Below are 16,877 nucleotides of genomic sequence, written 5' to 3' on the forward strand. Positions count from 1 at the left end.
TTAAGTACATCTAGTTCAACCCATAGCCTAACCTAACATGCCCTTACATGTTGATCCAGAGGAAGGCAAAAAAAACCATGTGGCAAAGAGTAAGCTCCACTTTGGGGAAAAAAATTCCTTCCCGACTTCACATACGACAATCAGACTAGTTCCCTGGATCAACGCCCTATCAAGGAATCTAGTGTATATACCCAGTAACATTATACTTTTCGAGAAAGGCATCAGGTCCACTCTTAAATTTTTGGAATGAATCACTCATTACAACATCATATGGCAGAGAGTTCCATAGTCTCACTGCTCTTGCAGTAAAGAACCCGCATCTGTTATTATGCTTAAACCTTCTTTCCTCCAGACGTAGAGGATGCCCCTTTGTCCCTGTCTCAGGTCTATGATTAAAAAGATCATCAGAAAGGTCTTTGTACTGTACCCTCATATATTTATACATTAACATAAGATCATCCCTTAGCCTTTGTTTTTCCAAACTAAATAGCCCCAAGTGTAATAACCTATCTTGGTATTGCAGACCCCCCAGTCCTCTAATAACCTTGGTCGCTCTTCTTTGCACCCGCTCTAGTTCAGCTGTGCCTTTCTTATACACCGGAGACCAGAACTGTGCACAGTATTCTAAGTGTGGTCGAACTAGTGACCTGTATAGAAGTAAAATTATGTTCTCCTCATGTGCATCTATGCCTCTTTTAATGCATCCCATTATTTTATTTGCCTTTGTAGCAGCTGCCTGACACTGGCCACTAAATGTGAGTTTGTCATCCACCCATACACCCAGGTCTTTTTCATTGACGGTTATGCCCAGAGTTTTAGAATTAAGCACATAGTTATACATCTTATTACTTCTGCCCAAGTGCATGACCTTACATTTATCCCCATTAAAGCTCATTTGCCATTTATCAGCCCAAGCTTCTAGTTTACATAAATTATCCTGTAATATAAAATTGTCCTCCTCTGTATTGATTAACCTGCAGAGTTTAGTGTCATCTACAAATATTGAAATTCTGCTCTGAGTGCTCCCTACAAGGTCATTAATAAATATGTTAAAAAGAAGAGGGCCCAATACTGACCCCTGTGGTACCCCACTGCTAACCGCGACCCAGTCCGAGTGTGCTCCATTAATAACCTCCCTTTGTTTCCTATCCCTGAGCCAGCTCTTAACCCACTTACACATATTTTCCCCTATCATTTTATGTATCAACCTTTTGTGTGGCACCGTATCAAAAGTTTTTGAAAAGTCCATATACACTACGTCCACTGGGTTCCCTTGGTCCAGTCCGGAACTTACCTCTTCATAGAAGCTGATCAGATTAGTCTGACATGAACGGTCCCTAGTAAACCCGTGCTGATACTGGGTCATGAGGTTATTCCTCTTCAGATACTCCAGTATAGCGTCCCTTAGAATGCCCTCCAGGATTTTACCCACAGTAGAGGTTAAGCTTACTGGCCTATAATTTCCGAGTTCAGTTTTTGTCCCCTTTTTGAATATTGGCACCACATTTGCTATACACCAGTCCTGTAGTACAAACCCTGTTATTATGGAGTCTTTAAAGATTAAAAATAATGGTCTATCAATGACTGTACTTAATTCCTGCAGTACTCCGGGGTGTATCCCATCCAGGCCCGGAGATTTGTCAATTTTAGCGATTTTTAGATGCCGCCGTACTTCCTGCTGGGTTAAGCAGGTGACATTTAATGTGGAATTTTTGTTATCACTGATCATATTGTCCGCCATGGAATTTCCTTGTGTAAATGCTGATGAAAAAAAGTCATTTAGCATATTGGCTTTTTCCTCATCCTCATCCACCATTTCACCCACACTACTTTTAAGGGGGCCAACACGATCATTTTTTAGTTTCTTACTATTTATGTAGTTAAAGAATATTTTGGGATTATTTCTACTTTCTCTGGCAATGAGTCTCTCTGTCTCAATCTTTGCTGCTTTGATTTGCTTTTTACATAATTTATTTAATTTTCTGTATTTATTTAATGCCTCCTCACTACCTACTTCCTTTAATTCTCTAAATGCTTTCTTTTTGTCACTTATTGCGCCCCTTACAGCTCTATTTAGCCATATTGGTTTCCTCCTAATTCTAGTATGTTTATTCCCATACGGTATATACTGTGCACAGGTCCTATCCAGGATGCTAATAAACGTCTCCCATTTTCTTTGTGTATTTTTGTGTCTCAGGATATTGTCCCAGTTAATTGCACCAAGATCCTCTCTCATCCGTTGTAAATTTGCCCTCCTGAAGTTTAGTGTCCTTGTAACCCCTCTATTACACATCTTTTTAAAGGATACATGAAAACTTATTATTTTGTGATCGCTATTTCCCAAGTGACCCCCAACCCTTATATTTGATATGCGGTCTGGCCTGTTGGTTAATATTAGGTCTAGCAGTGCCCCCCTTCTTGTTGGGTCCTGAACCAGTTGTGAAAGGTAATTGTCTCTCATAGCTGTCAAAAACCGATTACCTTTGCTGGAACTGCAGGTTTCTGTTCCCCAATCTATTTCAGGGTAGTTGAAGTCCCCCATAATAATGACTTCTCCTTGAGTCGCAGCTTTATCTATTTGCTTTATGAGGATATTCTCCGTTGCTTCCATTATTTTTGGAGACTTATAACAAACCCCTATCAGTAATTTATCATTTTTTCCCTCCCCTTATCTCCACCCACAGGGACTCTACATTTTCATTAAATTCACCTATATTATCATGCATTATCTGTACGGTCATTTCTGAACAGACTATAATCCTGCAAGTTTACAGCCCAGTCATGGCTCTCATCCAGCCATGTCTCAGATATCCCCACCATGTCATAATTATGCTCCAACAACATTAATTCTAATTCGTCCATTTTGTTAGCGAGGCTTCTGGCATTAGTATACATACATTTTATGTATCTCTCTGCACCTCTAGTCTTTCTTAAATTATTAATTGTTCTAACCCCACCCCCCATGCCACCGCCACCCCAACTTCCTTATTTGCACCCAGGTCTCTATCTGCACTTCTTCCCCTCCTTTAAAATGAATACCCTCCTACCCATTCCCTAGTTTAAACACTCCTCCAACCTTCTAGCCATTTTCTCCCCCAGCACAGCTGCACCTTCCCCATTGAGGTGCATCCCGTCTCTAGTGTAGAGCCTGTAGCCAACTGAGAAGTCGGCCCAGTTCTGCAGGAACCCAAACCCCTCCTTCCTACACCAATTATTGAGCCACTTATTAACCTCCCTAATCTCCCGTTGCCTATCTCTCTGGCGTGGCACGTGGTACAGGCAGTATTTCGGAAAATACCACGTTGGAGGTCCTTGCTTTCAGCTTGCGGCCTAATTCCCTGAATTTGTTTTTAAGGAGCTTCCACCTACCTCTAACTTTGTCATTTGTGCCAATGTGCACCATGACCGCTGGGTCCTCACCAGCCCCTCCCAATAATCTGTCCACCCGATCAGCGATGTGTCGGACTCGAGTGCCAGATAGGCGTCACACTGTTCGACGATCCCTGTCTTTGTGACAGATTGCCCTATCTGTTCCCCTAATAATTGAGTCGCCCACTACCAGCACCTGTCTGGCCTGCCCTGCTCTCCTATTTCCCTCCTTACTGGAGCAGTCGCTCCTCCGGCTTTCAGAGGACATGCCTGGCTGCAGCAGTGCTACCCCTGTACTGGCACCCCCCTCATCTGCCAACTTAGCAAACTTATTGGGTTGTTCCAGATCAGGACTAGCCTCCCTGGCACTCTTCCCTCTACCCCGCTTTCTAACTGTCACCCACCTTGCTGCTCCACTGTCCTGCAGCTCCATTCTACCATCCCCCCCTCATCTATCCCATTGAGCGTCTGCTCAGTGAGTAGAAGACTCCTCTCCATATTGTCTATGGATCTCAGTGTTGCCAGCTGCAAATTTAGATTCAGTATCTGGGCTTCCAAATGCACAACGTGCTCACATCTCGCACAGCAGTATGCACCCTCGACCGGCTGATAAAGGACTGCATACATTTGGCGATATGTGCACTGAATGTCACTCTTGGAGCACATTTCCTAATGGGGATTGCACCAGACAGAAAAGTTAAATAAAAAATAAATGCAAAGTTTTAATAAAATACAGCTAGCAATTCAATAATTCCTCCCTTGGAAACTCCCTGAATCCAAAGACACTGAATCACAAGTCACACTTACCGCCGTCCACACTTACGCTCAGGTCACACTCAGCTCGCTCACACTCGCTAAGCTGAAGATTTAAATAGATTATTTTTTCTCTTTTCCATCAGCAGTAATCCACCTTGCTGTTCAATGCACTTCCAAAAAAGAACATAATACTGGACATTTTAACATATAAAAACCTCTTACAAAACAAAAGGCCGTAGGTGCTTTATATATTGTCATAGCACCGCTATTTAGGTCGTTAGAGCTGTTCTGATGCGTCCATCCTTCACTTTTCTAGAATTGTATTTATTTATACAATTTGTCATGATATCTAATTTAGTATTAATTGTATGCCATCCAGGAAAAAAAAATATATTTAATATTATCATGTAGTCTAAAGGTATTAAATGATGTCCAGATAGCTCCCCGGCGTCTTACATCAGGGTATCTTGCAGGATGTGGACATTTCTTTCCTTATGTTTCACATCTTGTGCCATACATTGCATGATAAGTTGAGTTTAGAGACAAGTTAATGAAGGACACAATTGTTCTGTTGGTGGCAATAAAGTTTATATAGACAGTATAGTTTGTTATTTTAATTATGCAGAAACTGAGTTAAAGGGAATCTGTTGGCAGGTTTTTGCTATGTAAGATGTATCACTTAGTTCACAGGGTACAGCAATTATGGCAGACTGAGTTTTCTCTGCTGCACATCTAGCAGAGCTCAGTTGTTAAGCCGTATGTAACCCACCCACACCCCAGCTTTCTGTGTACAATGTATAGTGACCTCAGTTATGGAGGTTTGGTTGGACTAGGAGGCACAAGGCCAGTAGTCCTCTAGTGATAACCTCCTACTGATAAAACACTGATTATATTGAAAACACATAGCTGTTTGACCCTACATTATGGTGCTCTCAGTTTACATACTAAAAACCTGCTGACAGGTTCCCTTTCAGTTCATATTTCCATTATCTCTTGATCCCTTAGTAAGTCAGATACATAGTCAAAAAATTGTGCAAATAATTTTTCATCAATGTCAACTATCAGCAGTAAACATGGACCTCAGAACGATGGGATAATGGTGTTGTGTTACTTTGTATTAACATTTGTTTTCAGTTGAGAGTAGACACTAAATTCTTTAATTGGACGATTGATAAAATATGGGTGACAGAACATTAAAGACAGGGGTTTACCACATTTGGAACTGTTCAGGCCAACATGCCATGCACTGCTCGTAAACTTCATGTAAAACGGCAGTGGTGCCACTTTACAGAACAATTACATAAAGTCTGAAATGTTAGCAGTATATATTTTATAATTACCTTCTATGTCTTGCATATTTACCACTAACATGACCACTCCCATCGCAACCAGGAGTAGGACAGCTGCAGAAAAGGAACAAGGGATAAAAATGGTTGGTGCCATGTTTGGACAAAAGACTAGACCACACTTAAACATTAAGTGTATATTAAATAGTATAGTAGGGCCATTGCTCAACAGAAACTGAGATTACGAGTTTACTATGTCTACAGAAAATGCAACGGATGAATCTTAAGTATGGATTATGCACCATGGAGCAATAGGCAACAAATGGTTCCGTCTATGGTAAATGAATGGAACATCTGACATGAGACATAGACACTATGAGCGGTATTGGCTTTACTGCGTAGAAATATGAGTTTTGTTGGATTTTTACTTAAAATACCCTAGCCTATTTAACTATTCACATTGGATGTCCCAAATAAATGCATAAGTCTCTCCTCAATGCTCAATGTGGCATATACCGATGTGTCCATCCTTACTTAACCTACATCACATATAGTTAGTTGTCTCATGTGGATTCATAGACCAAAAACATTTCTCGATAGAGTATCCTCAAAATCATGTTTTTTTTTTTCAAAGCTGGTAATCCTGTGACACTCATCTCAACACATGTCAAACAAAAATGAAAGGAATGACAGACTTGCATATGTATAGATGTATAGTTATACTGGTCGTCTAATAAACCATAGCGATGAAGACTTTGGATAGATTTGGGCAATCTTGGTAACCCATTATTTAAGCCTGGGTTTTTAACTCTTAGATTTATAATTGGAATTAGCATTTCTAGATAAAGATGAATTTGCATCTAACACTTGAAAGTAAAAGTACCAACTTGTCTACAGACATCACTAAAAACAGTAATATGGCCATTCGTACGTTTCTAAATTTAATCCAATGATAACATTTCCTCAAGCAACTCTCAACTTTCATCACTCTTTATGAAAAATAGATAAAATCAAACTAAATCTATAAATACAGGTGAAAGCTTATTGAATCTAGAGTTAAAACTTGAAAAACCTTTCGGTAGTGTTCCAAGTGGTAATGACCCACTTTCATTTAGGACCAGATATTGATGGTCTGGTTTTAAAAGCAAGTTAAACATTTGTCAAAGAAAAGTCATATCACAGCATCTAGGCTATATTTTTTTTCTTTGGTCATTTTTAGAGTTTTTCATTTATATTTACCCTAAATGTTCAATTAAGACTTTTCCAAGCTGGGTCCCATTTCTACTAAATGTAATGACCAAAGTAGAGCGTTGCAAAGTCATTGCCATTGATAAGGAGAGAAGTTGTTGTTGGTTGATAATGACTATGTAAGTAGATTAAAAATGCCAACTTTTGGCATAAAGTAAATCTGAAGTTCCTCATCAGGAAAAACAATTTCCCATTCTGCCGATTTGTGGGGGACCCAGGAGTTGGACATCTACCAACCAGCAAGTTATTAAATATTCCATGGATAAGTAATAACTTACTAACTGGGTAATCAACTATAAGTGGTCAGGGTCTATTTGCTGAATGACAAAGAAACCTAAGCTGCCTTGAAAATGTATCACACAAATGCTATTCGTGATCTTTTCATCATGATGAGACCAAATTTTTTGTAGACTCAAATCCAATGCTCTCCTTTCTCTTTCATACACGCCACTCAGCTTCTCGATCAGATTAGTTACTATAGATCTTTACACTAGAAACGCATAAGTAAATGAAGAGTTGGCACAGGATTTACTAACATTCTAATTTTATTACTCCAAGAATTCTCTTTTTTTTTTCCATAGGAATCACATTTGCACATCTTGAAGTTATCAAGAAGTTATAGGTGTCTTATCCAGACTCCAGGCACCAGCTGAGATGAGTGAACATATATAATTTCCAGACATTATGCTATATCCTTTGGTTTTTGCTGCGGCATCAAGATCATTTTTGGATTTTTTAAAATATTTGCTCATAATTTACTCAATGTGGAATACAGCATAGCGAAATTCTGGAAGTCTGATCTTCTTGCGTAACTCTTCGAGTGATGTCTACATTTAGTCAAGTTGTATGGGTGAAGCATAAATCCATTTCTATAGTACCTCTAGACCCCAAATAATAAAATGATGGACAGCTAAAGCCAATAAAGACCTGATTTTCTAGTAGTTGCAGAAAGTGAATGTGAGCATGAGGAAGTTGCAGAGAAGTCAAAGAGATTATACCGAAACCAAATAATTGACTAAGCAAGCCTTCACACGGCAACTGAAAAGTGACAATGTTTCAGTTATGGATAATCGCCCAACCTGGTGTTCTTCATTTGCCTCCCACCAGGTTCGGAGACTATGCATGGCAAATGCAAAGTCACTTTTCAGTGCCAAGGTGGAAGTTCGCTTTAAGTCCCCACTTGCATAATAATTCTTGCATTAGTTGCATACTGCCGGTGAAGTAGCAGGATGGATATGCCTAGAGTCGATGTAGACAGTTGACTATGAGAGATGGATATGCCTAATGCAGATGGATGATTTACAGGGATGACTATCCTTGCATTAGATGCAGACCAGACAGGTTAATTAGAGGAATATCTAACCCTGCACTACTTTTGGAAAGGTAAATTAGGGAGATGGAGGGCAAATAAGACAGATAGCCACAAATCAAATAACCAGAGTTAAAAAAGAAAGGAGGCAATGCCAAATCTATTTTATTAGCAAGCCTCGAGAGAATTAATTTAATCAATGCAGCAGGGCATGAGCAAGGCACCGATGAACTTGAAAGTGCATTATGCCCATTAAAAGGCCTGAATTTTCTAAATTGCTAATGGGATACATTTTACACTCTGAGCACTAACCTGAACAGCTCTTGTATGGCTGGTTCCACAGGAACTGTAGAGAGAATGGAAAATATATAAAAATTTATCATCTATCATAAGTACCCCTCTGCTATAGAAAATTACCCAAAAGGTTATGCAAAAGTAAGGGTCAGAATGAATTGCGAGGAGAGAATCTGCAGGATGAAGGTCATTTCAGAGTGGAGGCCCTGAGTGATTTAGTGAAGCACGGAACGTACCTCGAACACCTTTGGAGCGCGTGCGATGCCGTTTCTCGTCTGTATCCACCTCCATCTGGGAATAGATTAGCAGGCAGTGAATGCTCTTATTCTTCATGCACAGACTATCAATGCACTGTCTGCTGCAGACTGTCACACAATCTTTTAATTCTATTTTAGAACAAGGATTTCTTTACGTGACGTGATAAGATTGGTAATTATATTGAATACAGATGAATTCTTTACATTTTCATTATTGCTTTTGCTCGGATTCAGACCGTGGCTATAGATTTTTAGATGTGGCATTTCCGTAGATTCGATTATGTTATACGCTGGCCTGATAAAAATCATATTTCTTTGCGTATATTTTATTTAAATTGGAACTTTCTAATATTGACGCTCTAGGATGGCATTATTCTGTCTAATGTTATACTTTCGTAGCTTGTATTGCATATTTTTCTCCGCCTAATATTTATTATATATTGTATTAAGCATTTATTTTGTTTGTCGCCTCCAGATTGTAAATGAATTATCACACCATAATCTCTTTGAGAAGACCATGCTTGATCTAGATCAGTTTTTTTCATGCTTTTATACCCCATGTTTTTCATCTTCTTTTGAGAGGACTTCCCTTCTAAATTTAGTATTATTCAGGATTTAAATATATTTATATAGATATAAATATATATTTTTTTCTTTTAAAAAGCTGCTATGCCGAAACCATGGACAGCATGAATTTATTATTTTATTTATTCACTTATGAACACTATTAAATTCCGCAGCCCTTTACAGACATTGTCATCAGTGTCACCGTTAGAACTCACAATTTAAATTCTCTATCAGTATGTCTTTGGAGTGTGGGAGGAGACAAGAGTACTTGGGAGGAAACCTACACAAACAAGAAGAGAACAGATGTTGTCTTTGGTGGGATTTATACCCAGGACTCCTGCGATCCAAAGCTACAGAGTTAACCACTAAACCACCGTGCTCAGACAGGTATGGCTTTCTTTGGAACGTTTCCACATTTTAGAGAAGATATAGTTTGAAGGCCTTGCTGGGGACCATAGGGATAGATTTGACTAGACAAGCGACCCCAAGCCAGCTTCCTCTTGCACCGATCTAGTTGATTGATGGTCTTTGCTTATGTAAATACATAGAAAAGAGCTGTCAATCAACTAGAGCTGTGCGGGGAGAAGCCCAGCTGACTCTTCAGACTAGCCAGGCTCTGATTTATGCTGCTTGAGGTTTGGACAGCATGAATCAAGACAAAGGTTCCTTTCAAAGGTTTTATAAAACGTTTGAAATGTATTTTAAGAGCTACACCCAATTTCTTCATTCCATCTCAGATCCAGCACTGATGCTCTGACTTTTTGTCACTAATCGGTCAGCACGTGACCCAAAACGGTCATGTGCCATACAACTGGTATCACCGTTCACCAATAGGAGCCGTGATGCCAATAATAAGGCTTGTGACCACTAAGGACTCAAATTGGCTGTAGCAGTCATTTGATGACTACATAGAAAAACCAAAAGGAGCGTCAGAGCAACAGTTCTGGATTTGCGTTGAACAAAAAAAAATAGGTGTGTATAATTTACTTTATTTGCTTAACCAAATTTACAACAATATATAAAAATATTTACATATAGTAACTTCTTCAAATCTTTCTGGTGGTTATCACAAGAATCTTGTAATATTCATTAGAAAGTAATGTGCATCAGCGAAACCGGGATTTTTAGAAAAAAATCACCGCAAAACGCGTGTCTGCAAATAGAGAGTTTGGGTTGGCTTTTTATTCTAAGTCATACGGCAAGGCTTGTTATTGACTTTTAGGATTGTTACTTCTAAAAGGTGGCAATAGAGTTAAAATCTCTCCGAAGAGCCAAAAAATATATTTCAAGCAAGCAAAGTGGTAAAATAAAAAAATAATTTGTATTCGCGTGGTAAATGCCCCACTGCTCTAGTGTCACTGCTCTGATGTTCTCCCACCAGTCTTTGTTGTTTATTTCTATATGGCCACTGCAACCTCAGGAGAGGTGTTTTCATGTATGATGGAAGATGCCTGAGGTCAGCCAGTGATTAGTTGCAGCGTTTAGGTGCCCATGTGTGGAAGGTCTCTGCTGAAGACAAGTCAACAAGATGGTAGGGACACTAGAGCAATGAAACTTTTACCAGGTGTGATCATTTTTTTAAATTTTTGTCAAAGCCTTTAAGTGTTGCTCAATACTAGGCTAAGTAACTCCTCAAATAAATTACATCAATTAACCCATACCCCAAAGCAATATTTTTGGAGTGTGCTATCTATTAAAAGCACAGAATGGCATCACATGTGCCCCCAGGGATGCATGTTCCAGAAATTTAGAAAGCTTTAGAAGGTAATTTTTCACTACAAATCTTCACCACAAATGTAGTAGTGAGTCATTAGTTACACATTGTCCTGTGGGACAAATCACTTTGCATTGAATTTATGAGGTTTCAAGCAAGTGGTGTCAGTGCACAATCATGATGATTGGTAAGGACTCCAGCCTGTCATTATACAAGTTCAGTGCACCATCATGACATCATAGAAAATATCTCAACTTGCTGCAGTTAACATCATAACCACTGGGTGACGACACATAGATACACATGGCGAACACATCTCCTGGCTCAGTAAAACCTAATTATGTATTTTTCAAAGTTGGTAATCTCGCACCACTCTTCTTGAGATATTCTTAAGTCTACGTCCACATAATGTTTTTGAAACACGTCAGTGGCTCTGTTGAAGCTTTAGTTATGTGGCGCTAAAAATTGGAATTCAGACATATTCGCCATTTGGGCCATTGACTTTAATGAAGCAGACATGTTCACTTTGTGCTCTGCCTGACCTAATTTTCGGCAGTGCTTGACTTTTTGAGGTAAGCACAAATACGTAAATACCACATCTTTTTGAAAAAAGCAGACAGTGATGAATATGAGGCCAGACAGAGCACAAAGTAACTCGGCATTATTCATTAACCCCTTCACCCCCAGTCTGTTTTCACCTTCCTGATCAGGCCAATTTTTTCAATGCTGAACAGGTAATAATGCTGGAACGCTCTAACATATCCCAGTGATTCTGAGAAAAATTTTTCATGACACATCGTACTTTATGGTAGTGGTAAACTTTGTTGATTTAATTTGTGTTTATTTATCAAAATATCGGATTCTTTTTTAACCCCTTGAAGACCAAGCCTGTTTTCATCTTTCTGACCGGGCCAATTTTTACAATTCTGACCACTGTCCCTTTATGAGGTAATAACTCTGGAACGCTTCAACGGATTCCACTGATTCTGAGATTGTTTTCTCTTGACATATTGTAATTTATGATACACATAAAATTTCCTTGATATTACTTGCGTTTTTTTGTGAAAAACACCTAAAATTGGCGAAAATTTTGAACATTTCGCAATTTTCCAACTTTAAATTTTTATGCCCTTAAATCAGAGTTATATCGCACAAAATAGTTAATAAATAACATTTCCCACATGTCTACTTTACATCAACACAATTTTGGAACCAAATTTTTTTTGTTATCAAGTTATAAAGGTTAAAAGTTGCCCAGCGATTTCTCAATTTTTCAACAAATTTTACAAAACCATTATTTTAGGGACCACATCACACTTGAAGTCACTTTGTGGGGTCTATATGATAGAAAATAAACAAAAGTGACACCATTCTAAAAAGCGCACCCCTCAAGGTGCACAAAACCACATTCAAGAAGTTTATTAACCCTTCAGGTGCTTCACAGGAATTTTTGAAATGTTTAAAATAATGAACATTTAACTTTTTTCACAAATAATTTACTTCAGATCCAATTTGTTTTATTTTACCAAGGGTAACAGGAGAAATTGGACACCAAAAGTTTTTGTACAATTTGTCCTGAGTACACTGATACCCCATATGTGGGGGTAAACCACTGTTTGTGCGCATGGCAGAGTTCGGAAGGGAAGGAACACCATTTGACTTTTTCAATGCAAAATTGGCTGCAATTGAGATCGGACGCCATGTCGCGTTTGGAGAGCCTCTGATGTGCCTAAACAGTGGAAACCCCCCACAAGTGACAGCATTTTGGAAAGTACACCCACTAAGGAACTTATATAGATGTGTGGTAAGCACTTTGAACCCCCAACTGATTCACAGAAGTTTAGAATGTAGAGCCGTAAAAGTAAAAAATCAAATCTTTTTCACAAAGATGATTTTTGCACCCCAAATTTTTTATTTTCCCAAGGGTAACAGGAGAAATTGGACCATAAAAGTTGTTGTGCAATTTGTCCTGAGTACACTGATACCCCATATGTGGGGGTAAACCACTGTTTGGGCACATGGCAGAGATCGGAAGGGAAGGAGCACCGTTTGAACTTTTCAACGCAGAATTGGCTGGAATTGAGATCAACCCCATGTCGCGTTTGGAGAGCGCCTGATGTACCTAAACAGTGGAAACCCCCCACAAGTGACACCATTTTGGAAAGTAGATCCCCTACGGAACTTATCTAGATGTGTGTTGAGCACTTTGATCCCCCAAGTGCTTCACAGAAGTTTATAATGTAGAGCCGTAAACATAAAAAAATCAAAAAATTTTTCACAAAAATGATCTTTTTGCCCCCAATTTTTTATTTTCCCAAGGGTAACAGGAGAAATTGGACGATATAACCAGAGAACTGAAAAAACCCTTTAAAATATAGCTTTTAATAAATGCTGAGTAAAAAATACCCATAAAACCAGGTCAGGAGACAGTAATACCTTAATCTATCTTAACACAGACAATGAAAGGATAGAGACTAAACGGTGGGGGGGGGGGGCGTGATCTTTCCCTCACTCACCCTACCTCACGCGGAGGTTGGCACCCTAAAATCGATGTGGCGCCCCCACTCGTCGACGGCTCTCCCTTATGACCCTACAGGATCTTATCCAAAATGAAACCACCACCACACCATAACTTAATATAAAGTGTACAAATACTTATAAGGTGTAAAAAGATAGTTTTAAAGATCTAATGTGGGATAGTTTCCACAAGAAGAGGGTCCTATAGACTGTAACCCTTCCATTGATCTTTATATAAGAAAGGTGCACAAGGTGTCTAATGTATAGAGGCAAAATAATCAGTTGCAATATACAGTAATCATAGGCCTTTTATCAACACCTCATGGTATACCCTAATCATAGGCACAGTGTATTCACAGGAGTATACCTTGTGTTAGCAGATGTACTACAGAGACAATCTTATGCCAACATAACCATGGTGTGGTGGTGGTTTCATTTTGGATAAGATCCTGTAGGATCATAAGGGAGAGCCGTCGACGAGTGGGGGCGCCACATCGATTTTAGGGTGCCAACCTCCGTGTGAGGTAGGGTGAGTGAGGGAAAGATCACGCCCCCCCCACCGTTTAGTCTCTATCCTTTCATTGTCTGTGTTAAGATAGATTAAGGTATTACTGTCTCCTGACCTGGTTTTATGGGTATTTTTTACTCAGCATTTATTAAAAGTTATATTTTAAAGGGTTTTTTCAGTTCTCTGGTTATACCTTCAAATTATACCCTGTATGTATTGTTTTTTTGGTTACAAGGAGAAAATGGACCCCAAAAGATGTTGGACAAGTTGTCCTGAGTATGCTGATACCCCATATGTGGTAGGGAACCACAGTTTGGGCTTATGGCAGAGATTGGAAGGGAAAGAGTGCCGTTTTGGAATGCAAACTTTGATGGAATGGTCTGCGGGCATCACGTTGCATTTGCAGAGCCCCGATGTACCTAAACAGTAGAAACCCCCCACAAGTGACCCCATTTTGGAAACTAGACCGCCCAAGGAACTTATCTAGATGTGTTGGGAGAACTTTGAACCCACAAGTGTTTCACTAAAATTTAATATGCAAATTGCCTCTTCTGAAAAAAGAGGACTTAAACTCTATAGTGCCACCTGTTGGAAGTAGCGATCCTACAAGTCACAATCAACTCTTTAACAAGTCATGCAATATGACTTAGGATAAAAGCCAAATTAGTATCTCAATTCGCAGACACGGTGTTTCGGGCTGTTGGCCCTCGTCAGTGCGAAGCATGAGAACTAATTTGGCTAGGTGAGAGGCTCTGGACTGGGGTCTAAGGGGTATCGTTTCTCCTTATGGAGAGTGATATACCATCTCTGGCTTGTCAAGGTAAGGAGGCTTATTCGCCATGCAATGCTCCTCTGGGAAATATAATATGCAAATTGCCTCTTCTGAAAAAAAGAGGACTTAAACTCTATAGTGCCACCTGTTGGAAGTAGCGATCCTACAAGTCACAATCAACTCTTTAACGAGTCATGCAATATGACTTAGGATAAAAGCCAAATTAGTATCTCAATTCGCAGACACGGTGTTTCGGGCTGTTGGCCCTCGTCAGTGCGAAGCATGAGAACTAATTTGGCTAGGTGAGAGGCTCTGGACTGGGGTCTAAGGGGTATCGTTTCTCCTTATGGAGAGTGACATACCATCTCTGGCTTGTCACTAAAATTTATAATGCAAAGCCGTGAAAATAAAAAATCATTTTTTTTCCCACAAAAATGATTTTTAGCCCCCAAATTTCTATTTTCTCAAGGGTAACAGGAGAAATTGGACTGCAAAACTTGGTGTCCAATTTGTCCTGAGTACGATGATACCCTATATGTGGGGGTAAACCACCATTTGGGCGCATGGCAGAGCTCGGAAAGTAAGGAGCACCGTTTTACTTTTTCAACGCAGAATTGGCTGGAATTGAGATTGGACACCTTGTCGCGTTTGCAGACCCCCTGAGGTGCCTAAACAGTGCCTAAACAGTGGAAACCCCCCAATTCTAACTCTAACCCTAACCCCAACACACCCTTAACCCTAGTCCCAACCTTAACCATAAACCTAACCACACCCCTAACCCGAATACTCCCGTAACCATAATCCCAACCTTAACCACAACCCTAACCCCAACACATCCCTAACCCCAACACATCCCTAACCCAAATCCCAACCATAACCATAGCCCTAACTACATCCCTAGCCCTGACACACCCCTAACCTAATCCCAACCCTAACCCTAATCCCAACACTAAATGTAATCCAAACCCTAACCCCAACGCTAGCCCCAACCCAATCCCTAACTTTAGCCCCAACCCTACCCCTAACTTTAGCCCCAACCCTAACAGTAACTTTAGCCCCAACCCTAACCCTAACTTTAGCCCTAACCCTAACCCTAACCCTAGCACTAACCCTAACGGGAAAATTGAACTAAATACATTTTTATTATTTTATTATTTTTCCCTAACTAAGGGGTTGATAAAGGGGGTTTGAGTTACTATTTATAGCGGGTTTTTATAGCGGGTTTTTATGTTTGGCAGCTGTCACTCACTAAAAGACTGTTTTTATTTCAAAAAATAGTTTTTGCATCACCACATTTTGAGAGCTATAATTTTTCCATATTTTGGTCCACAGAGTTATGCGAGGTCTTATTTTTTGCGGGACGAGTTGACGTTTTCACTGGTATCATTTTCGGGCACATGACATTTTTTGATCGCTTTTTATTCTGATTTTTGTGAGGCAGAGTGAACAAAAACCAGCAATTCATGAATTTATTTGGGGGGGGGCCTTTATACCGTTCTGCGTTTGGTAAAATTGATAAAGCAGTTTTATTCTTCTGGTCAGTATGATTATTATCATTATTATTATTATTATTATTAATTGTTATAGCGCCATTTATTCCATGGCGCTTTACATGTAAGGAGGGGTATACATAAAAACAAGTACAATATTCTTAAACAATACAAGTCATAACTGGTACAGGAGGAGAGAGGACCCTGCTCGCGGAAGGCTCACAATCTACAAGGGATGGGTTAGAATACAGTAGGCGAGGGTAGAGCTGGTCATGCAGCGGTTTGGTCGATCGGTGGTTACTGCAGGTTGTAGGCTTATCGGAAGAGGTGGGTCTTCAGGCTCTTTTTGAAGGTTTTGATGGTAGGCGAGAGTCTGATGTGTTGTGGTAGAGGATTCCAGAGTAGGGGTGATAGAAATCTTGCATACGATTGTGGGAAGAGGAGATAAGAGGGGAGTAGAAAAGGAGGTCTTGTGAGGATCGGAGGTTGCGTGTAGGTAAGTACCGGGAGACGAGGTCACAGATGTATGGAGGAGACAGGTTGTGGATGGCTTTGTACGTCATGGTTAGGGTTTTGTACTGGAGTCTCTGGGCAATGGGGAACCAGTGAAGGGATTGACAGAGGGGAGAAGCTGGGGAATAGTGGGGGGACAGGTGGATTAGTCGGGCAGCAGAGTTTTGAATAGATTGGAGGGGTGCAAGAGTGTTTGAGTGGAGGCCACAGAGCAGGAGGTTGCAGTAGTCAAGGCGAGAGATGATGAGGGCATGGACTAGGGTTTTTGCAGAGGAAT

General features: G+C 39.9%; 1 protein-coding gene across 33 annotated transcripts in view; it reads right to left on the reverse strand.

The window, feature by feature from the left end:
* MYT1L (myelin transcription factor 1 like) overlaps positions 1 to 16,877 on the reverse strand; it is a 770,605-nt gene that overhangs the window by 253,126 nt on the left and 500,602 nt on the right. For 22 of the 33 annotated variants that reach the window (XM_069728021.1, XM_069728020.1, XM_069728019.1 and 19 more), the window contains 3 exons: positions 8,499 to 8,553; positions 8,281 to 8,314; positions 5,466 to 5,528 (listed from right to left, as the gene is read on the reverse strand). The exons of 9 other annotated variants lie outside the window; for them this stretch is intronic. In XM_069728021.1, the coding sequence (XP_069584122.1) occupies positions 5,466 to 5,528; positions 8,281 to 8,314; positions 8,499 to 8,553 (152 nt within the window). The remainder of the gene's footprint in view (positions 1 to 5,465; positions 5,529 to 8,280; positions 8,315 to 8,498; positions 8,554 to 16,877) is intronic. 2 more of the 33 variants (XM_069728032.1, XM_069728008.1) reach the window with 1 other exon arrangement.

This window comes from Ranitomeya imitator, chromosome 5 (assembly GCF_032444005.1).
Source record: "Ranitomeya imitator isolate aRanImi1 chromosome 5, aRanImi1.pri, whole genome shotgun sequence".
NCBI lineage: Eukaryota > Metazoa > Chordata > Amphibia > Anura > Dendrobatidae > Ranitomeya > Ranitomeya imitator.